The following is a 22,977-nucleotide window of genomic DNA, read 5'->3' on the forward strand; positions in this document are numbered from 1 at the left end:
ATGCATGGTTTGCCTGGGTGTGAGGAAGGAGACCTCAAGATCAGGAAATGTGCTTAAATGTTCTTCGCAACCACAACAAGGTGTACAGGAGAACACAACAGCTCCTTTGAAGAAAGTAGAGGGTATATGATGAAGCCAATAAACATAGCACTGCCACCATCAAGATGAGCTATCAAAGACAGCACAACTCGGAAACAGTGAGCAAGGTTTGCCTCTGTCTATAGCTGTGCTGTCTGAAATAAAAGCACTAAGACAAATACTGGGTTAAATTAATTCACTTTATTCAATGCAGCCAGGGTGCAAAAGTGTTGCTCCTCTATATGTGATGCAAGCCACCACATACATTTTTTTTTTTTACTGTAGTGTTTCCTTACGCCCACTATTTTCAACTGAATTCAATGAGGGCCACCATGCCAGATGGTGTAGATGTGGGTTAGTCCATGCATGATGACCAGCAGCAATCCTGTCCGTCACAGTGAAATGTAGTGTGCATGTCAGTCTGACTGTTTTGTTTGCCACAGCCAACCCAACATGCATACTTCAGCTTTTCAAAACCTGCGCTGTGTCAGTAAGTCAGGGAGAGCACAAACGCAGCCTACTAGTCTCTGCTGGAGCACTGTGTCTGCCGGTTCCAATCAATCAGGCTGCTGCTGTCATACTGTTCACTAATGCAAGCGACATGAAAGCAGCATCCGGTTTGGCTGAGCTGATGGAAGACAATGATACATGTTGGGCTTCATGTAATGTGGAATGTTGGGGTATTTCCAAGGGAATGGATTGTGGAACGGGTAGAGGCATCAGTTGGTGCTAGTGTTAGCAGTTGCCAGTTGCTTCTCTCATGCTGTTGTATGCCTTCTATCTTAAGATGCAATAAATCTCTCTTACCTTTTGACCACTGCAACCTTTTAGTGGCGAGGGGGAGCACAATAGGACAATCAATTCCACATGTGTGGGAGTATCGTGGGCTTCTGCAGCCTTGGACTCATCTGAGGTTTCCTGTTCATGAGGCAAAGTTTGCAAACTTGCTACAGATTCTCTAGACATTTGAACTCTCTTGTAAAATGTATGCCTCTCAATAGTAACATTTTTCTGTGCCTTAAACCTTGCATTTAAAGAGTTGATGGCAGAAGTATACTCATCAATGCTTCCACCTTTATCCTCTCCATCACCATCACCATCGCAAAGTTACAACTCTTTTGGAGTATGGTTTAATATTTTCCAGCCTTAGCAACACATACAATGCTACAAAATGGTAATTTCATAGACTCTCCTTCTAAGGCATCTAGATATGCCTCAGATTCTGCCTTCCATTGTTCCCAGTCAGATTGAGGTGCAGCAGGATCAGGTGAAAAAGAAGATGGTGGAACAGTGGATTGCTGCATGCTTACTTAAGAGCAAAAACTGAAATCAGATATATGCTTGAAACTCAAAAATGTGAAAATAGCTAACAGCCCAAAAATGGCAATAGTTGAGTATGAAGACTTGATAAGGCACTGCTGCAAAGTCAAATGCAAAGCGAAAGATGCTGAAAACCCAAAGCAAAATGGTGCCCACAAAAAATATCAGGAAAGCTGACCAAACTGAAATGGCGCTGCTGAAATGTCCGACGGGTATAGCACCGCTGAAATGTCAAGCGTGCATATTGGCAACCTGTGAAAATGTATTTTTATTTCTTATTTCTCACTTTTCTCTTATAAGGAAGTGCATCAGTGTTAGACCTGACATGCCTTAGGGTGGTCACCCCTAACTTTTTGCCTGCCTCCCTCCACTTTTTGGACTGTTTTTGCTGGCTTTTAGACTCTGCGCACTTTACCACTGCTAACCAGTGCTAAAGTGTATATCCTCTCTCCCTTTTAAACATGGTAACTTTGGATCATACCCAATTGGACTATTTAATATACTTATAAGTCCCTAGTAATGTGCACTGTATGTGCCTAGGGCCTGTAGATTAAATGCTACTAGTGGGCCTGCAGCACTGGTTGTGCCACCCACTCAAGTAGCCCCTTTACCTTGTCCCAGGCCTGCCATGGCAAGGCCTGTGTATGCAGTTTCACTGCCACTTCGACTTGGCATTTAAAAGTACTTGCAAGCCTAAAGCTCCCCTTTTTCTACACATAAGTCACCTCTAATGTGTGCCCTAGGTAACCCGTAGAGCAGGGTGCTGTCTGGGTAAAAGGCAAGACATGTACCTGTGTAGTTTACATGTCCTGGTAGTGTAAAACTCCTAAATTCGTTTTTACACTACTGTGAGGCCTGCTCCCTTCATAGGCTAACATTGGGGCTGCCCTCATACATTGATGAAGTGGCAGCTGCTGATCTGAAGGGAGTAGGAAGGTCATATTTAGTATGGCCAGAATGGTTATACAAAATCCTGCTGACTGGTGAAGTTGGATTTAATATTACTATTTTAGAAATGCCACTTTTAGAAAGTGAGCATTTCTCTGCACTTAAATCTTTCTGTGCCTTACAATCCACATCTGGCTAGGTTTAGTTGACAGCTCCTTGTGCATTCACTCAGACACACCCCAAACACAGGGTACTCAGCCTCACTTGCATACATCTGCATTTTGAATGGGTCTTCCTGGGCTGGGAGGGTGGAGGACCTGCTCTGACACAAAGGACTGCCACGCCCCCTACTGGGACCCTGGCAGACAGGATTGAACTGAAAGGGGACCTGGTGCACTTCTAAACCACTCTTTGAAGTCTTCCCCACTTCAAAGGCACATTTGGGTATAAAACAGGGCCTCTGCCCTACCACCTCAGACACTTGCTGGAGAAGAAACCTGAACCAGAACCTGCATCCTGCCAAGAAGAACTTCCTGGCTGCTCAAAGGACTCACCTGTCTGCTTTCTACAAAGGACTGCTGCCTTGCTGTTGGCCTGCTGCCTTGCTGAACTCTTGTCTGGCTGCAAAAGTGCTCTCCAAGGGCTTGGATAGAGCTTGCCTCCTGTTTCCTGAAGTCTCCGGACCACAAATACTTCTCTTTTTCATTTGGACTCCTCGTGTGCTGAAAAATTCGACGCACAGCTTGCTCCGTGGTGAGAAAATCGGCGCACGCCGATCCAGAAAGACGCCGCTCAACGCGACGCATACGGTGCGACCGGAACTTCGACGCACGGCCTCGCAGGGACAACGCCGCCCGACTTCCAGAGAGGAAATCCACGCAACGCCTGCAGTGAGAAAGAAAATTCCACGCACAGCCTCCCGGAACGACACGCAGCCGGATAACAAGCCGAGGAATCCACGCACAGACCCTGGGACATCTGGTAATCTCGCGAACCATAGGAGTCGGCCCGCGTGCTGGAAAACGACGCACGTCTTCCCCGAGTGAAAAATAGCGACGCAAGTCCGTGTGTGAAGGGGCGAAACCGACGCACACACCCTTTTTCTTCCTGCAGAACGACGCACGTCTCCCCGCGTGAAAAATAACAGCGCAAGTCCGTGTGTGAAGGGGCGAAACCGACGCACACACCATTTTTCCACGCATCTCCTCCTCTGTGGCACTCTGCGGAGATTTGCCACTCCAAACCAGGTCCTTTGTGCTTGAAAGAGACTTTGTTTGCTTTTCAAAGACTTAAGACACTTTATATCACTTTTCAGTGATATTTCTACAAATTCTTATTGCATCTTTTATTGTGTTGATCTACAAATATCCAGATAAATATTCTATATTTTTCTAAACACTGTGTGGTGTATTTTTGTGGTGCTATATGGTGTTATTGTATGATTTATTGCACAAATACTTTACACATTGCCTTCTAAGTTAAGCCTGACTGCTCGTGCCAAGCTACCAGAGGGTGGGCACAGGATAATTTGGATATTGTGTGCCTTACCCTGACTAGAGTGAGGGTTCTTGCTTGGACAGAGGGTAACCTGACTGCCAACCAAAAACCCCATTTCTAACATTGGTGATCAGCGGTGAGGATAGGAATTGTGTTTGTCCAGTGACATACAGTAGCTAAGTATTTCACTACCTACCCACAGTTGAAGGTCAACTTGAGTTTGATCTCTTTTTGCACATTCGTTTTTCCTGACAATTTTCAAAAACTAAATCCTCACTCAACATGTCTCTGGCTGGGTCTTAAGTAGGAGATTTGGACCTAGCCCTGTTGGAGACATATACTGTCAAACAGCTAAAAGGGTTCTGCAGGGTGATGAGAGTACCCACCCAAGGGGCCTCCAAAAAGGAGGACTTTCAAGTGGTGCTGAGGGCCTGGGCAGAAGCCCATTTAGAGGAAGATGATGAGGAAGAGGAGCCAGAAAATGGCCTCTCAGAGGATCTATTGCCATCAGTGGGTAATGTTACCACTGCAATTGTGCCCCCTTCCAGACCAGGGAGCAGTGTCTCTGAGCAAAGCCTGACCGCAGAGGAAAGGAGAGAAGAAAGGGAGTTCCAATTGCAAATGGCAAAACTGAAAATTGAGGCCCAACAGGAGGAAAAAAGGGCAGAGAGAGAAGCCAAACAAGCTGAGACTGAAAGAGCAGCCAAACAGGTGGAAGCTGAAAGAGATTTGGCTGAAAAGAAACTATTGTTGGCTCATGAACTGAGTCTCAAGGAGCTGGAGATCAAGGCGAGACAGTCTGAATCCAGCAGTAATGGTGGCAGCATACAGACAGGACCTGCTGGAGAAAAGAAGGTTTGTATACCCAAAAATGTGATGCCCAGTTTTGTGGTGGGAGATGACATAGATAAATGGTTAGCTGCTTATGAAGTTGCACTAAGGGCTCATGAGGTTCCTGAAGGACAATGGGGTACAGCTATGTGGGGTTATGTACCGCCATTGGGGAGGGACACACTTCTCACATTGGATCAACCTGATCAAAACACATACCCACTTCAGAAAGCCACTTTACTTGCCAAGTTTGGGCTGACTCCTGAGGGATACCGTCAGAGGTTCAGGGACAGCACCAAACAAACCACACAAACATGGGTAGATTTATTTGACTTTTCCAGTAAGGCACTGAATGGATGGGTGCGGGGCAACAAAGTAGATGATTATAAAGGGTTATATGACTTGATTCTGAGAGAGCATATGCTCAATACTACTTTTACAGAGTTGCGCCAGCCCTTGGTAGATAGTAAGCTGACTGATCCCAGGAAGCTTGCTGAGGAGGCGGACCTCTGGGTGTTACGACTCGGTCGTCCCACTTCCAGGGGGCGCTGTAAGGGGACTGTCAGAAGCCTGGGAATCACCTTGAACACCTATCTAGAGTCCCTTGCTGACTCCTGTTTGTTTCACTTTTCACCATGGTACACTTGTATAGTACTACATTTGTTTCTTGGGACTGCAAATCCCATAATGCACAGCTTGGTAGTCAGGAAAACCCGGATTCTGTTTCCCATTGTCTTCTATGGGAGAAGTCCAGTTGCTCCTTTTCACTGGATCCTCTCCTCCAGGACTTGCAAGTATCTGAAACCACACACACCTGAAACCTCTCCTGTGCAGCCCAGCTTGGAACTGCTTATAAGCAGCCATTTCCTCAGGCTCCCCGTCGTGCATCGGACTTCAATTCCTTTGTGTTACAGACCCCTTGTCGGATGGTGTTCCAGTTTTGTTCCTGTTCTGTTCCAGCCTGATCCTGTTTCCTGTTTCTCTGCCCTGCTCCTGATTGTTCCAGCCAGAGTCTGCTCCCTATCTCTTAGCCTTGTATCTGTTTGTTTCTTCCAAAGCCTGCCCCACGTTTCTCTGCCCTGCTCCTGCCTTGTTTCAGCCTGAACCTTCTCTCTGTTTCCCAGTCCTGTTTACTGCTCATTTCCTACTCCCTGTATTCCAGTCCTGTCCTTGCCTGTTCCAGCCAGAGCCTGTTCTCAGTTTCCCAGTCCTGTCTCTGTTTGTCCCAGCCAAAAGTTTGCGCCCTGTTTTCAAGTCCTAGTCCCGCCTTTGCTTCAGTCTGAGCCTGTTCCTAGTTCTTGCCTCTGCCTCTGTTTGTTCCCTTCTGTTTCTGTTTCTTCTTGGTTCTTTATGTCTGGTAAGTGTTCTATCAGTCTTCACCAGTGTATAAGTGTCCTCCTTTGTACTGGGGTTGGATCCTGGTTTCCAGGAGGCAATTCCAGCCCCCATCCTTGTCTGGTGTTATACGTTGTCTTTCGTGCCCAACAGTGACAGTGTGCTATTGCTGTTTTCCCAGGAATCGCCACTGTGTTTCCAGCTGGACCCACAAGAGCGTGTCCTGTGTATGTAAGTACTATCCTTGTTTGTGCTGTAGGGTCCAGAGACAGAATCACTTCTGCTGCCTCCTTTCTATGGGGCTGGCAGGGTGACTATCTGTAAGAGCAAACTGCACAGAGGCATTGAGATTCCGTGTCACTGTGGGAGGTTCTGCGCCTTACTCTGTGTACAACCCCAGCGTGTTTGTCCATTAGTAATCCGTTTCCTGTTTGTTCACACAAGGGTTGCTCTGCTTTTACTTTCCTGTTTCCTGTGCCTGTCCATAGCTGTCCTTTCTGTGTATGCCTTTAGCTGCTCCTCTGCCCCAGTGTACTACCTCTTTAGGATATTCGGTGACCTCAAGGGGTGTCCCAACCAAAGTCCTGATCAGACCCGCCCGAAACCGTGACACTGGGTTAGCACCAGAGTGTCCAAAAAGGTACCTGGGGGGGGGACACCCACAAAGGTGGTCAGGGTTCCCAACAGAAGAAAGAGGAGGGAGATAAACTTACAGATAAGGAACTCTCAAAAGGCCCCCAAAAGAAGTCCCAGGGAGGGAGTGGCAAACATTCCTTTTCCAGATTTGGGAAAAAGCCAGGGACTTATGATAAATCAGGGAGATCCAACCCCAAATGCTTAGAGTGCTACCAGTATGGTCACTATAAAGGCAACCCCCAGTGCTCCAAGAGGGCACCGTCTACTACTGGGCAGACACCTGGGTTGACTAGTGTAGCGCTTGGGGGGGAAGATGGACCCAGATAGCTTTGGGGAGCAGGCAGAGGTTTCCCTAGTGTCCCTGGGAGAAAGAGAAATGGTACTCAAAGCCCACATGCCCCAAAATACTTCCAAGTACAGGCAGTGGGTCACCATTGATGGGCAAAAGGTGGAGGCTCTGCGTGACCCAGGAGCCAGTATGACTACTATCAAGAGTCAACTGGTGTCATCAGAGCAGATAGTCCTTAATACATTCCACCAGGTCATAGTCGCTGCCAATCGTGAGAGTCACCTACCGGTGGCTCTGGTTCCCTTTGAGTGGGGGGGTCTCTGGTACTCTGAAAGTAGCTGTGAGTCCAGCCATGCCTGTAGATTGCCTGTTAGGCAATGATCTTGAGCATACTGCTTGGAAAGAAGTAGAGCTCAGATCCCAACTGGAGACGTTAGGGTTACCGGAGTGGGTCTGCATGACCACACGGTTCATGGCTGCCCGGGAAGGGAGTCAAGGGCGTCTGGAACCTGGAAAAATTGCCCAGACAACTGCAAAGAGGAAGGGCAAGAGGCGCGGGAAACCCGCCTCAAATGTTTCCATGGTGGTGGACGAGGCCCCTGAGCCCACCGGGGAGGACAGAGCTGACCTGTGTAACCTACCTGAACTTGCTGGCTGGCAAGTAGAGGGGGGGGCCAACCAGAGCAGAATTCTGCAAGGCGCAGAAGGAATGCCCTGCCCTTGAGGGTCTGAGGCAACAGGCCACAGCCCAAGCAGCAGGTGACGTCTCTGGCACTCACCATATTTACTGGGAGAATGATCTCCTTTACAGTGAGCGTAAGGTTCCAGGTCCTGGGACAGCCCGTGTGCTGGTGGTCCCCCAGTGTTACCGGAACTTCCTACTGGGTCTGGCTCACGACATCCCCCTGGCAGGACACCTGGGCCAAGACAAGACCTTTAACAGGCTTGACACCCACTTCAATTGGCCCAGAATGAGGACAGCCTCAGATAACTTCTGCAAAGCTTGCCCCACCTGCCAGGCTAGTGGGAAGACAGGGAAACGGCTTAAGGCTCCCCTGCTCCCACTCCCAGTCGTTGGCACCCCCTTTGAAAGGGTGGGCATCGCATTGTAGGTCCCTTGGACCCCAAAACTGTCTTGGGCAACAGGTTTATCCTGGTTTTGGTGGACCATGCCACCCGCTATCCAGAGGCAATCCCTCTGAGAACAGTGACTGCACCGGTGGTAATCAGAGCCCTGTTGGGAATATTTATCCGTGTGGGATTCCCTAAGGAGGTTGTGTCTGACAGGGGCACAAACTTCATTTCTGCATACATGAAGTTCATGTGGGATGAGTGTGGGGTGACCTACCGGTTTACCACCCCTTACCATCCTCAATCCAATGGGCTTGTTGAGAGATTCAACAAGACCCTGAAAGGCATGATTAGTGGCCTGACTGAGGCCATGAGGCGTAAGTGGGATGTCCTCTTACCCTGCCTGTTGTTTGCTTACAGAGAGGTGCCCCAGAAAGGGGTGGGGTTCAGCCCCTTTGAGCTTCTCTATGGTCACCCTGTCAGGGGACCCCTAAGCATTGTGAAGGAGGGCTGGGAGAAAGCTCCCAAGTCACCTCCCCAGGATATGGTCCGCTACATGCTGGCCCTCCGCAACCAAACCCAACGCTTCTGGAAGGAGGCCCAGAGTAACCTCGAGGCCAGTCAAGAGGTGATGAAGGAGTTGTATGACCGGAAGACCACTCTGGTTGAGTTCTCACCTCGAGACAAAGTTTGGGTGATGGAGCCAGTAGAGCCCAGGGCTCTCCATGACCGCTGGACTGGCCCCTTTGAGATCAAGGAGCGTAAAGGGGAGGCCACTTACCTAGTGGACCTCAAGACCCCTAGGCACCCCCTAAGGGTCCTCCATCACAGAGGCTCAAACCTCTCTTTGAGAGGTCTGAGGTCAGTATGCTCCTGGTCACAGATGAGGGCATAGAAGAGGAGAGTGAACCTCTTCCCGACCTCCTCTCTGTCAAAGAAGGGGATGGGTCAGTGGGGGGTGTCATTCTCTCTGACTCCCTGACTCTAACCCAGAGAGGAGACTGCTATGAGCTATTAGAGCAGTTCTCCCCCCTGTTCCCCCTTACTCCTGGACTGACCCACCACTGTGTTCATGACATTGACACAGGTGACAGTCCCCCTGTGAAGAACAAAATTTACAGGTTGTCGGATAAGGTGAAGTCCAGCATCAAGGAGGAGGTCTCCAAGATGTTGACTTTAGGGGTTATTGAGAAATCCAGTAGCCCTGGGCCAGCCCGGTGGTATTGGTTCCTAAGGCTACTGCCCCAGGTGCGAAGCCAGAACTCCGGTTCTGTGTGGACTACCGGGGTCTCAACTCAGTCACCCGGACTGATGCTCACCCCATCCCCGAGCTGATGAGCTCGTTGACAGACTCTGTGCTGCCAAGTTCCTGAGTACGTTTGATCTTACTTCAGGGTACTGGCAGATCGGCCTGACTGAGGGGGCTAAAGTAAGATCAGCATTTTCCACCCCTGATGGCCATTACCAATTCCGGGTGATGCCATTTGGACTGAAAAATGCCCAGCTACCTTCCAACGATTGGTTAACGGGGTCCTAGCTGGTAAAGATGCCTACTGTGCAGCTTATCTGGACGACATAGCTGTCTACAGTTCCAGCTGGGAGGAACACCTGCTCCACCTCAAGGAGGTGCTTCAGGCTCTGCAACAGGCAGGCCTGACTATCAAGGCTAGTAAGTGCCAGATTGGGCAGGGTTCCGTGGTGTACTTGGGACATCTAGTAGGTGGTGGCAAGGTGCAGCCACTCCAGGCCAAAATTGAAACTATCAAGGCCTGGCAACCACCTAGAACACAGACTGAGGTGAGAGCCTTTTTGGGCCTCACTGGATACTACCGCAGATTCGTCAAGGGCTATGGTACCATTGTGTCCCCCTTGACAGAACTCACTTCCAAGAAACAACCTAGGTTGGTGAATTGGACAGAGCCTTGTCAGAAAGCCTTTGATTCTCTGAAGGAAGCCATGTGCACGGCCCCGTGCTCAAGGCCCCTGACTACTTCCAGGAATTTATTGTGCAGACAGGCGCTTCAGAGCATGGCATAGGGGCTGTTCTAGCACAGCTAAATGACGAGGGCTCAGACCAACCAGTAGTCTTTATTAGCAGAAGACTATTACCACGGGAACAAAGGTGGAGTGCTATTGAGAGAGAAGCATTTGCTGTGGTCTGGGCATTGAAGAAGCTAAGACCCTACCTGTTTGGGACTCACTTCCGGGTTCAGACAGACCACAGGCCCCTCAGATGGCTCATGCAGATGAGGGGTGAGAATCCAAAACTCTTGAGGTGGTCCATTTCCCTACAGGGGATGGACTTTACGGTGGAGCATCGCCCAGGGGTTGACCACGCCAATGCTGATGGTCTCTCCAGATACTTCCGCGTTAGCGATGAGAGCTCCCAGGAGGTCGGGTAGCTCTCCCCACTTTCAGCTGGGGGGGACACATGTTAGACCTGACATGCCTTAGGGTGGTCACCCCTAACTTTTTGCCTGCCTCCCTCCACTTTTTGGACTCTGTTTTTGCTGGCTTTTAGACTCTGCGCACTTTACCACTGCTAACCAGTGCTAAAGTGCATATGCTCTCTCTCTTTTAAACATGGTAACTTTGGATCATACCCAATTGGACTATTTAATATACTTATAAGTCCCTAGTAATGTGCACTGTATGTGCCTAGCGCCTGTAGATTAAATGCTACTAGTGGGCCTGCAGCACTGGTTGTGCCACCGACTCAAGTAGCTCCCTTACCTTGTCCCAGGCCTGCCATGGCAAAGCCTGTGTGTGCAGTTTCACTGCCACTTCGACTTGGCATTTAAAAGTACTTGCCAAGCCTAAAGCTCCCCTTTTTTTTTATAAGACACTTTATATCACTTTTCAGTGATATTTCTACAAATTCTTACCGCATCTTTTATTGTGTTGATCTACAAATATCCAGATAAATATTCTATATTTTTCTAAACACTGTGTGGTGTATTTTTGTGGTGCCATATGGTGTTATTGTATGATTTATTGCACAAATACTTTACACATTGCCTTCTAATTTAAGCCTGACTGCTCGTGCCAAGCTACCAGAGGGTGGGCACAGGATAATTTGGATTGTGTGTGACTTACCCTGACTAGAGTGAGGGTTCTTGCTTGGACAGAGGGTAACCTGACTGCCAACCAAAAAGCCAATTTCTAACAATCAGTCAATTGCTTGTGTCCTTATGTGAATATTTCATTGGTATGTTGTTTTACTCTAATGTTTTCAATGTAATAATTTTTGTATTTTTTTATTTAGTGAAAAATGTTTTGCAATTTTGTTGAGGTCAGTTGGAGATGGTGTTAGTGGTTGCCGGCTGCTTCTCTCCTCCTGTGTATGAATTCCATCTTAAGACACAATAAATCTTTCTAACCTGTTGAGTACCGCGCCCTATTAATAGACATCCTCCACGAGCCCGCAGCAAGTATAATAGTAGGCATATAGGCTGTGACATAAAGAATAAAGTGGCTGTATTTCTGTCTCTCGTGTTCAGTGTGCACCTTCCATTCACAAGTGCAACTGACAATACAGTGCACAAACTGCAAGGATGTGAAACTGAGAGCTGTTTTGACACTGAGAGAGCACCTCCTGAAAAGTATTTGGTGAAACCAGCAGCAGCCTCATTGAGCTCATGCTGGTGTGTATGCATGTAAATATTATGACTGTAATACACTGAAAATTATTAAACTTGCATATGATCCTAATCCAGATATAATTTGTGGTTTCACTGACTACACTTATCTTAAGTTCATTGCTTTTGATACATGCACCACTTTTTATAATTGCCTTCGTAAAGTGTAGCCTGTTTAGTCTGTTTTTAAGTTTCGTTTTCACAGCACTTGCACAATCTCTTGAATTCAAACAAGAAAATCTTAGAAGGCGCTTACAACTCGCCCAATACTTACCTGAATTTACTATTGGTTCATTCCAATGTTGCTCTAATTTACATGCTTTTGATTGGACAGTTCGTTGTCACTTTGCTGCTTCCACCTCTGCTTGCCTAGCCATGCCATGTCGTAGGGCTTGGACTAAGTACTGCTTCCGGTCACCGTTTACTGGTTAGTGGCCAGTGTCCTTTACGTGCTTACACACCAAGATGGTACCTTTTTTATTAGTTATCTAGTACTCCATACAAGGATCTCTGCAGGCAAGATGGAGGCATCATCTTTTTGCCTTGAAAATTGACCCATTGTGGCGATGTGGTTAACTGCAGTATTTGGGCCTGGGATCAGTCGCTATACAGGGAAACCTAATGAACCCAGATATTTCTAAAAACAAAAAGCTATAAGTGGAAAGTTCCCAAACATCAAAAATGGCCCGCTGAGAGGATGCTGGAGGATATCCTCAGCAGCTAAAGGGTTAAGACAATCTATAATAAAGAGATATATGTTAACTGTTTATACCCATTGCATGGTAAGGTAGACTGCATTCAATATTATGTACCAAGTAAAAGTGGAAAGAGCTCCTTAGAAGGAGTGTGAGAGGTAGCTTTGTGTGATATGATTTAGATGAGAATTGAAGGACAATCGTTTCTACCTAATCACTGTAGTTTGGAAGACTTGATTAAGCAATGATATACAGACTTAATTGCAAAAGAATCAGTAAACAGACAATATATGAATTTTACAATTACGTGGGTTCTTTTTAATATAATTTTCTTCAAGTCTGTTCAAGATGTTTGGCCAATAATTTATCAACATTGCTAATTTAAAACACTGGCATGTAATTTCACAGAAGGTTCTTGTCAGTCTATTTTTAAAGCTATGGGAAGTACAAGTAGTTTCCCATTCCTTTTGGACAAAGTCACTGCCATTAGAATTTGGTACAAAGTTGAGTTAGTTTAAAGTGCACAAAAAGAGAATGTAGGAAATACCTTCATTAATGCCAACTTATGACTTTCCCGCTTCTTCTCTTCCTCTTTTCTTGCCAGGACTGATGCTGTGCGCCTTTCTTCTTCCTAGAAAAGTTTTGTAAATGAAATAATGTAACGAATTTAAAAAAATCAATACGTCTAGGGCATAGTCTAGTCTGCAGTTCATGTAAAGAATCAATTAAAAGCTCTTAAATGATTTATGGCCATCCTCAGGGGATCCTCTGGTCTGACGTTAAGCATTCCTTGAACAGAAGCCAGGAGAAAAAGACATGATGCAAGTTTACAGTAAATTGTGGTTAGTCTGTATTTTTTTTATTAAGCAAAGTCGGAAAGGGTTATCTTTAGGAAATCCTCAACCACAATGCGGAAGGGCTCTAACATCAGTCTGACATATCTAATTACTTTAAAGTCCTTGGAGGTCCAGAGGGGGTAAAAGTGAACTCAGAAAACCTAGCCAGTTCCTGTAATTGATTTGCAACTGAGAAAGAAAATGAAGATTTTATATGATGACTCTTTTCTGAATTTCCTGATTGACTTAGCTGATGCAGATCAGTCTATCATTTGCCAACAATTGACGCCATAATCATCTTTTTGCTATTAGTGAGTGAAGACTTTCATATTTCATTTAAAATGACTTCACTCTTTGTAGCTCCCGAGGCAAAGAGTAAAAAATACATTTGCATGCCTAATATGAAGTTTTAAATTGACTACTGTATCTGTAAACGTGTATTTTGGGCTAGCTAAAGAGCACTTTTAGTAGTCCATCAGATCTCATGTCAACATCCCTACACAGAAAAGAGCTTAGGGTCAGACTGCCTTAAACCTCTTCTTGCTGTTGGATTAGCCCTCTTCAACACTGGTTGAGAGAAATGTCGACATTTCACAGATGTGTACATTTTCTTTGTTTCTTCGTTTCTTTCTTCTTTCTACATTAGTGACTTGGCATAAAGCAGTCCACTTGAGGCATCACATCTAAGAAACCCGTGCTCATGCTTGCAGTGTCCTGGCTCCCCAAGAGAAACAGGGCAAAGATGCCTAGCAAAAAATGTTGTCAAATTGGTCAATCCTTCTCCGAAACCACCACAAGAATTTGGGACTCCCTTTAACGCTCCTCCCCATGACCACATTATCATGACATATCATGCCACCTTCAAAAAAAGATCTCAATGCTTTTCTCTTTGAAAGACCCTTGGGTTAAACCCACCTTGCCCCCTCCTACTCTCCAATGGTGTCTCTCAAATTTCTCCTAACGAACTATAGGTGAACTTCACCTTGAACAGTGTTTATCATTGACTCATATTGCTTTCTTTCATTCCATCTAGACTGTATCTGGTGGTATACTTGTGGTTCTTGCATAGATTTTCATGGCTGCATAATCAATAAATGTGTAATTAACATAGCAATAAATATTGAGTGTCTAATCTGTTCAGATTGAAACCCAATAGTATTATGCATGGAGCTAAATTAAAATAACAATCAATCTCAGAGCTTATTCATTTACAGACTTCATTCCAATGAAATATAAATTTAGGGCAGCCCCCCAAGAATGTGCCACAAATACCAAATTGTTTCACTTCAGCATTTAAAGAAATTGATGAAATTACAGAATAATACACATTTAGAACCTTCAGAATACAGTAAAACATATTTTTGTAATGGAGATATATATAACTAAAGCTAGCTCCTCAAATGATTTGAAAGTAAACTGAGAAATATCTACCTATATTCTGTATGAAATAGTTACCTTAACATCTTTGTCCTACCTGTCAAAATTATCTTTGAACCATGTCACATACCTTGTTTATGTTTCCTGTACAAACAACCAATAGCCTGCATACATCTGAAAATTGTATTTTAACTAGATCTTGTGAATAAACCTTAGTGGCGCTCCTAAATAAGAATTTTAAAAAGATTCAATTTGCTGAAAAGTAACCAAAACTGGTATTTGGTGCAATGACCATGGATCTGTTCCCATTTATTTCAAAGCTCTCCTGTAACAGACTGTAACAAATTTAAATCCGTATTTTCCCATTTTTTGATAAGATATTATCCTTAATCAACATGTCAGATTGTTATCCTTACATCACCATGTCCGAGTTTCCTAAAAGAAAGGAAATATCTTAACTTCAAGACATAGTTGATCCTAACTTGTACCTCATCAAGAAGAGAATTGAATTTGTTCCTTTCTTATTTTCAGCCTGGCATGGGGTAGGTACTACAGATGTTGAAGACCATTAACCCAAGAATTCAATTCAGTCCCATTGCTAAAGTCTTGAAATGCCTGCAAAAACAAATCCCATTTCCTTCAAGACCATGGTGCTCCCTCTCCATAAATGGAGATGATCACACAGAGAAAGGCACCCAGTACAGCAATAAAGTATTTTTTGTGAAGGAAGCAGTTTAACTTTAAGATGACTGATGGTAATTTAAATCCCCAATAGTCACACATGAGCTGCTATCAACCAGCAATTTAGTATGATCAGACTACCATCAAAGTAGGTGTCACATCTATAGATAGTGTTGGCCCATGTGGCTACCCACATTCAAAACCTTACAGACTCCCTGATAAACAAATTAATCACTATACAGTCTCACTTTTTGAATAAGGCTATGGAGAAGGGTCTGTAGGGTTCTGCCCTTGCTACAGAATAGAATCCACACTAACAACAGTATGGGGTAATCCGCTAGTCTTATTAGGCCAGTTAGGGAAATTCAACATGCTGGCAAACACTGATAACTTCAATCTGTGACAAGGATCGCCTTCCCTGAAATAAGATGGTCCCTTTTGCCCATCTATGAATTTGAATAGAAATTCAAATGGGATATGTTATTTCATCATTCCTTCAGTGTCAACCTACTAGAATCTATCTCTCCAACATATGGCCTTATTTGGAAATAATTACCGACATTCTATGAGACCACAACATTCACTCAGGAAAGGTAAATCTTACTAGGTGCCACCATCTCCTTGTGGCTGGAAACTAATGACTACTCAGCAAAGTAGAATATCCTCTACCATGGCCTAAAAGAAACTTCTTCTTTAAATACATTCTTCAAAGAAACAGTACCAATCACAAGAAAGAAAATTTAAAATTAATTAGTTAAATTATGCTGAATTCTTCAATGCACAAAAATGAGTAGCCGGTCCTACCCTTCATCCTCAAAAATATACACCCCTTGTGGAAGGGCCTGCCTAGTCGACTTATGCTAGACTATTCAGTTGCAGGGCTGACTGCTACCAACATCCAGACACTCCAACGAAGTGTAGATTGAATTATATTCACCCAAAACCTATCACCAACCAGTGGCAGTGCAGCTCAGAAGTATATACTGGCATTGTCTATTACTTTGAATAGGACAGAAAAAAAGCATTTTGAGATGTATGTTTTCTTCTTCTGAACTTTCACTAGCGTATTCCAATCTAGGCCTAATTGTAGAGCAAGAGCTGCTGACGATTGATGGGGTCATAGGTTATCCCATCCACAGAGAAGTGTTGGAATATAATTTAGAAGTATCATTGGTATAATACATTTGAGCTGAACAGCGCATCAGAGATTTGCTCAAATAAATTCTTATATAGACATTTAGTTGGAAAAAATCTATTAAAGGGACTGAAGTAATTTCTGCTTGGTTTGAAGGACTTTGTCACACCACAGAAGAAGCTTCTGCTTTTCTCAACTGCTTGAACTGCCTATAGTATTTGCAGGTAACTGTATGTGGAAAGCTGAACAGGCATATTAGCTAAAACCAGAGCCTATAAACAAAGATCCTAGTTATAAAACACAGGTTGTGAAACCTTACAAATATTCCAGGATTTAATTCACTCTGAATCTTAAAAATGTCTTTAAAACTTAATTTGCTGATAAGGGACCTAAGACTGTTAATTGATTGGAATGGTGGCGATTGAATTAGGAAAGTCCCGAAACTTTGCTGAAACATCCAATTTATTTTATCCTAAATTTCAGACTTGTGCTCAGATTTGCCGCTTACCTCCCTTCTCCTGATAGTCCGAGCTGTTTGTTCACATTTTGAACCATAACATGAAACTAGTACAAATGCTAAAACATATTTTAATATCATGTTACCATCTCAAAAGGCATACATTATTTATTGCTTACTGTGATTCTCTTCATGTCCAACTGACGCAGCTGCAGCATGTGGCAGAGAATGGTTTGCTTGTACCATGACTCCTGAGCTATAGGATTGCCATCAAGTGTGATGTCTGAAAGGGACGTGGAATCAGAAAGGCACAGAATATCTTGAAAACTGAAAATACAAAAATGTACATGAAAGTGAAATTAAATGTATAAATCAACTCGTTTTTAAATTATGAACTAATTGAATGTACAATCTTCTTCACTACTCCACAAGCTATTTCTGCAAATACAAGGTTGAAATAATTAGTTTGTTTGCATTCACCTTTTTCTTCTATGGTTAGTGATTCAAGGCCAAGCGGCCAGGCACAAATCAAGTGTGGACCGATATAAGATATGGCAATATTAGGGTGCATTCTGTGTGCTTCTGAACCAAAGCCATTGCTAGGGCTCTCTAGTAATGATGTGAGGAGCTGCAGAGGAGTTTCCCCTCCCTTCACCACTGAGAATCACTGGAGGAGAAGGCATAAAGAGATTGAGGATTTGGTGGGGGTAGACACGGGGACTGACTGTTAAATGGACTTGCCAAAGTACAGATGTCCAACTGAGGATCCAACAGCTTTCTGAGGCATGTAGGAAAAATTACATATATTGGAAAATAAATAGTTAGGGAATTCAAAAAACAATTTAGCCAACATAATACCAAGAAGGCATATACGCAGATATTATGTAGGGACTAGACTAATTAATGGAGAAAGTACAGATGTGTGATATAAAAGGTTCAAGGTATTCTGTAATATTACCCTTGTTCTGTATCAGGACTACTGAGATTATGGTAATAATCACACTCATTCTGATACATAATATTTATGTGCAAATAGTACTTTATAAGTAATTATGTTTGTAAAATACCAACAGCTGTGTGTAATTACTGTTAGTATCTTACTGTTTATTGTGCTGTCTGCCACAATAAAGAAAAAAACCATCATAAATAGGCAGAAGCAAAACTATTGCTAAAAATACATATCAATGCAAGTTTCATATATTACTATGCGATCTTAGATTAGATAAAAACCTAAAAAATTAAGATGCTTACATATAAAAAATCCATTAAACAAAACTCTATAAACTACCACAAATAAAAAGGAAATCATTTTTTTTTTTTTAAACAATGACAGTAAGCAAGTGGCTATTTTAGAATACACATGCTAACATCGTACACTGTTGTTTCAAACAAAAACATTACTCTATGTATCCAAAAACTACATTCTAATAATAAAAAATATGGCCTCCATCAACAATTGAAAAGCACTCCTTGCAGCCCCCGACAACATTTAAAAAAAAAGGTTGGTGGCACCCCTGCCACTCCTAGGGTCACCACTGGAATACAAAATAATATTTAAAAAAGCCCAACTCTCATTATAAGGTGCTCCCAAGCTGGAGCAGAGAATGTGACATGAGTAGCTAGTCTGCTCATTTCACATTCACTTTTTTTTTTTTTTTTAAATCTGGGGAGAGTGGCATGACGCTTCCTTTCTAACCTCTCCGTAGACCCATGGATCCCTTCCCCCAGGTTCAATTTCTTTATTTTATAAAGGGTGGTGAGAATAGGGCTCCCCTCCCAGAGCCAATTTGCAGCAAATTAAAAAAATACGCTTTTGGTCCAAGGGGGTTTGGGGGTGGTGGTCTTCCCTCGGAAGCCTCCACCAGGCCTAGTTAGGAGGGCAGGGTATTCCTACCAGGCCAGGCCCTGAGCCCAACCTCCAGCCGCGCATGATAAATGGAAGTGCATAGCAGGGGGTTGGGCACGGGGCCTGGCCATACACCAGGACCCGTCCCATCCCATGCCTTGCACAGCAATGAACAACTTACTTTACATTTTTTTTATTTAAACAGAAATTGATTGAAAAAAGAAAAGGTAATAGTGACATTGTAGTTAGGAACTGTAATAATATGTTACTTTACATTTAAAAAAAACTTAGAAACTCACTGAAAAGACCAAGAATTAAAGAGACGATATAGTTAGGTAAAAATGTCAATTAGAACAGGCTGCTTTCAACAAACAAAACCACTGAAACTGACTAGTTATAGTTAACTCAAGTAACTATAACTTGTGCCCTAAAGAAACTATAACTAGTTTTCCTCCTTCATGCACTGATAAATATCTCCACATTACATCACCCCTAACATGTTCTATGACATCATTGATAACATCACTGCAAATTCTGAAATTACATAAATAATAACAACACTGTGTATGACGGACGCATAAAGTGCATTTTAAGGTATTCGAATCATTGCGTTTATAAATGTCTGTATTTAATAAAGCTACTAAGTAAGGTGGACCCAAGTTGTGTGACACCTTTATCCAGTTTTCACTCTCAAGAAACAACCCTTAGCATTGTGGGACTTGTAGTTTTGAAGTCAGCAATATAAGAACTGGATTGGATATGACTGCAAGTAAAGTAATATTTTCCTTTTTTAACAATATGTTTATTGCCATATTGTTTACTACACATGACATGATACACATAATGCTCTCTTTGGCAATACTACAAAAATAGTGCCTGCTTAATTCAGTACTATAACGACATACCACGATTGTTTCTGACATTACCCTGCACCATCAACTATGTCACATTTCAGGCCTTGTCTACTTAATGGCCTGATCACAGGTCCCCATGTTTCTAGTGGGTCAAGCGCAGGTGTGATTGTGTTCCTGTGGGCCAATCCAAGGGAAGACCACTACTTCAATCGGAGCAAGGGTCAACCCATACAATATACTAACTCCAAATATAGAATTCACGTATCAGGGAGGGAAGGCGTTGGTTTGAGGCATCAGGGAAGACTCCCTTGTGACGGGTGGACAACAAGGAGGGAAGGCAACAGTGGGGGTGGGGAAGGTGAGGCAAGCTCTATTTTCTATTTTTCTATGGCAAATGTGTTTCTCTTTTATTAAATAACTAATACCATACATAGATGTTCAAAAACGTTTTCATTGTAAAGTTGTGACAGACACATAACATGCATTAACCATAAGTTATATTCTATGTGCTTGAAAGCATTGATGCTGGTGACAACAGGGAGGAGGAGTGGAAAGGAGTGGAGAGGGCCAGGGGGTAAAGCAGAAATAGGTGGCCATTTTGAACCTGTTGCAAGCTGCAGGAAACTTTACCTGGAATATTGGTAAGATTGTCCACAGCACAAAGACGACTGCTTTCCAGGTGTGACTCTAAATCTAAAGGCGGTGCCTTACTGAGTAAAGGAATAATGAAAACAGGGATACAAACAAGAAGGCTGATGGAAGCCACAACTAGGCTGACCAGCTCACTCCAAGGCATCATGGGCATTGTCTCAAGTCCTAAGCTTTAAACCCACCAACCATTGGTATCGGGTATGGCGGTCTAATTCGCTCAATGGGGAAACTTAAGACTAAAACACCTAGAATGCATTATATCACTACATTAAAGCCTGTGAGAGGAAATAGTGTTCATGAGGACATGAAATGAGAAGCAACACTATCACCGATCAAAGTGCAAGGAACACAGCAGCAGCAGTGATTGTGTTAAGCCAAAAATAAGTTTAAAAGAATAGTATTTATGAAAGGATCAATTTTACTGAAAAGGGGAGTTAGCCTGCTAGTAGAGATATGATTCCAGAGAACTGCATCAGGGCAACTTAGGCTGACGTAGGGTAGGGACTCAACAGAAGACCGATCCTAAATGGTAATACCCACTGACGCTACAAATATGGAGGTGCAAATGGAGGAACAAAGTTCTGTTGAATTGACTGCTACAGACTGCAGTTTGCTGGAGAACATGTGTGACGTATGCAATTAAAGAGCTAATATAGTAGATGTGATTGTTCAGGTTATCAATTTGAAAGGCTGGTACCCCCGCAATTTAATATACAACATTTGGATAGGTCAAAACACAGTTTCAACTCGAAAACCTTACTCAACCCTTAGTAGTGGTAACACATGCAGCAAGCTTTTTCCCATGTTAAGTATTTTAGGCAACAATAAGATAAGGAAATGCTAAAATAAGAAAAAATATCATAAAGTTCAAAGCCAATTTAGTAAAATGAAGAAAAAAGAAAGACACAAAATAAAAACAGAAATTGTTAAAACACACTGAAGGGAACTTGAGAAATGTTTTTTTTTTTAGGTTAGTATTCCAACAACTGTCAAGCAAGGCAAAGGAGGGAGTAAGCCTTGGTGGCTTATCTTCACACTGCAAACGCTTTTGGTTCTAAAAGTTCTCCAGGAGGTAAGTTAGGATGCTGTAGCCAATATGGGTTCCATGAGATCAGCTATGCCTTAGCTGAAGTCCAACAGTAGCCTCAAACTTTGCTTGAAAAACTTGTGAGGCAATATGTGACTTTTTTGGGGCACCTGGGTGCCCTCTTTGGGTCCTCCAAGGTCAAAAACCTTCTAAAGCCCATGCTTGTGGAGGCGGTGGTAAACAGGTTAAGGGCAGAAGATTGGGTCAACCACTTTCTCCTTGCCCCCGATTCGTGATTACGAAAAATATAAAATCACCACACTTTGTACTCACACAAATCACATCATATGAAGCCTAGTAGAAGCCTGTGCTGTGAAAACTTGCAATATTTTAAGTTTTGCAGTTTCAAGCAGGAAAAACAAGCACTGCCGGGTTAATGCAGTTCCACCGAAAGGTAATACAACACCTGGTAAATACCCTACCTTGTTGGTTCATTAGGTACTCGATGCGCACAGACTGAGGCCCTATATGGGGATGGCCAGAAAACAGCAATAGGGCTGCTTTTAATAATAAACTATCTTAAGAAGCCATAACATGTAAAGCAAGGTGCCAGTATGAAACAAGTAAATCCTAAAAAAGTGGGCTTTCTAAACTAGAAAAATGCATTTTCTAAAGATGTTCAATATCTAAATGTTTCAAGTACTAGTGACAACAGAGTTGAAACACATTGATTAACACATCTGAAACCCTTTTGTATTTAAGTGCATAGCAATTTGGAAAGTTCCCATCAGACCAAAAACTAATATACAAAATTGGACACCATCACTGCATTCGGACAAAACACTGGCAGGCGGAAGCACGACTAAGCACTACATGACGGGAAGCAAGAACTACTTAATGATGCAAACAACCTTATCAGCAGAAATAAGCACTTTATGGATTGAGAAAGCGAAGGCCAGCCTTCATTAGGAAAACAGCCCCAAAGCCCAAGTATATAGTTTAATATGCAGGTTTTGTGAGTGCCCTCACATAAAAGGTTCTGTCATCATCCGCAAAAAGACAACAGAAAAAGGATGAAAGCCGCAGCCTCACACAAAAAAGCAGCAGCATTTCTCCATTTACTAATTGCCTCTGTTAAATCAAATCCCGCAGGACTCCGTTTCAATATTGCTCAGCCCAGGCACAGATTTTTTGTGGCTTCAATTCGGCTTGTTGGGAAACACGTGGGTCTCTGAGCTAAATTATGATGCTCAGTGTTAACGTAAATATTTAGAACGATAAATAGAAGGCTTTTCACTGATACAAATCTCATTGGCCATCGAAACACGAACAACAAATGGAGAACAGCAACTATTTCATAAATTACTTTTCACAGACACTAATTGGTCACAGATAAGAAAATATGGCTTGCTTACGGTTTATGTAAGGCACATCCCGCGTGCGCACACATCACTTGCGGACTCCATAGAGGACCTTGCTATATATTCCTTTAGGATAGCAGTATTCAAATTGCACAGGCCCACCTAGATCAATCGTTTTCTCACAAAAATACGCAGAGGGAGGCTGTTTCTACCGGTTCCTTGCAGGCACAACGCATTCTCTTCATCTACAGCCTTCAATGCAGGGACGGCGTGTGTGCAGCACTCGGAAACTCTTTATTAAATTAAACCTCGTTTAGCCATGAAACATTAATCACAGGATTGCAGACAGGCAATATCCTGGCAGACCACGAGCAATAACGTGCACGTTATGCTGAACAGACCACGTCTTCAAGGGCACCCAATGCTCTGCACCAAACATATCTGATGCAGCATTTCTGCGTATTTTCTAGGGCA

General features: G+C 43.4%; 1 protein-coding gene across 2 annotated transcripts in view; it reads right to left on the reverse strand.

The window, feature by feature from the left end:
- Window positions 1-22,977, reverse strand: part of LRRC49 (leucine rich repeat containing 49) — a 447,480-nt gene that overhangs the window by 226,021 nt on the left and 198,482 nt on the right. Inside the window, exons 1-3 of one of the 2 annotated variants that reach the window (XM_069222364.1) lie at window positions 22,558-22,662; window positions 16,944-17,091; window positions 12,826-12,909 (exon numbers count right to left, since the gene is read on the reverse strand). In XM_069222364.1, coding sequence (XP_069078465.1) covers window positions 12,826-12,909; window positions 16,944-17,091; window positions 22,558-22,592 — 267 coding nt within the window. In that variant the 5' untranslated portion in view covers window positions 22,593-22,662. Of the gene's footprint in view, window positions 1-12,825; window positions 12,910-16,943; window positions 17,092-22,557; window positions 22,663-22,977 lie in introns of those variants that run through there. The other variant, XM_069222363.1, reaches the window with a different exon arrangement.

Source organism: Pleurodeles waltl, chromosome 3_1 (genome assembly GCF_031143425.1).
Source record: "Pleurodeles waltl isolate 20211129_DDA chromosome 3_1, aPleWal1.hap1.20221129, whole genome shotgun sequence".
NCBI classification, from domain to species: Eukaryota; Metazoa; Chordata; class Amphibia; order Caudata; family Salamandridae; genus Pleurodeles; species Pleurodeles waltl.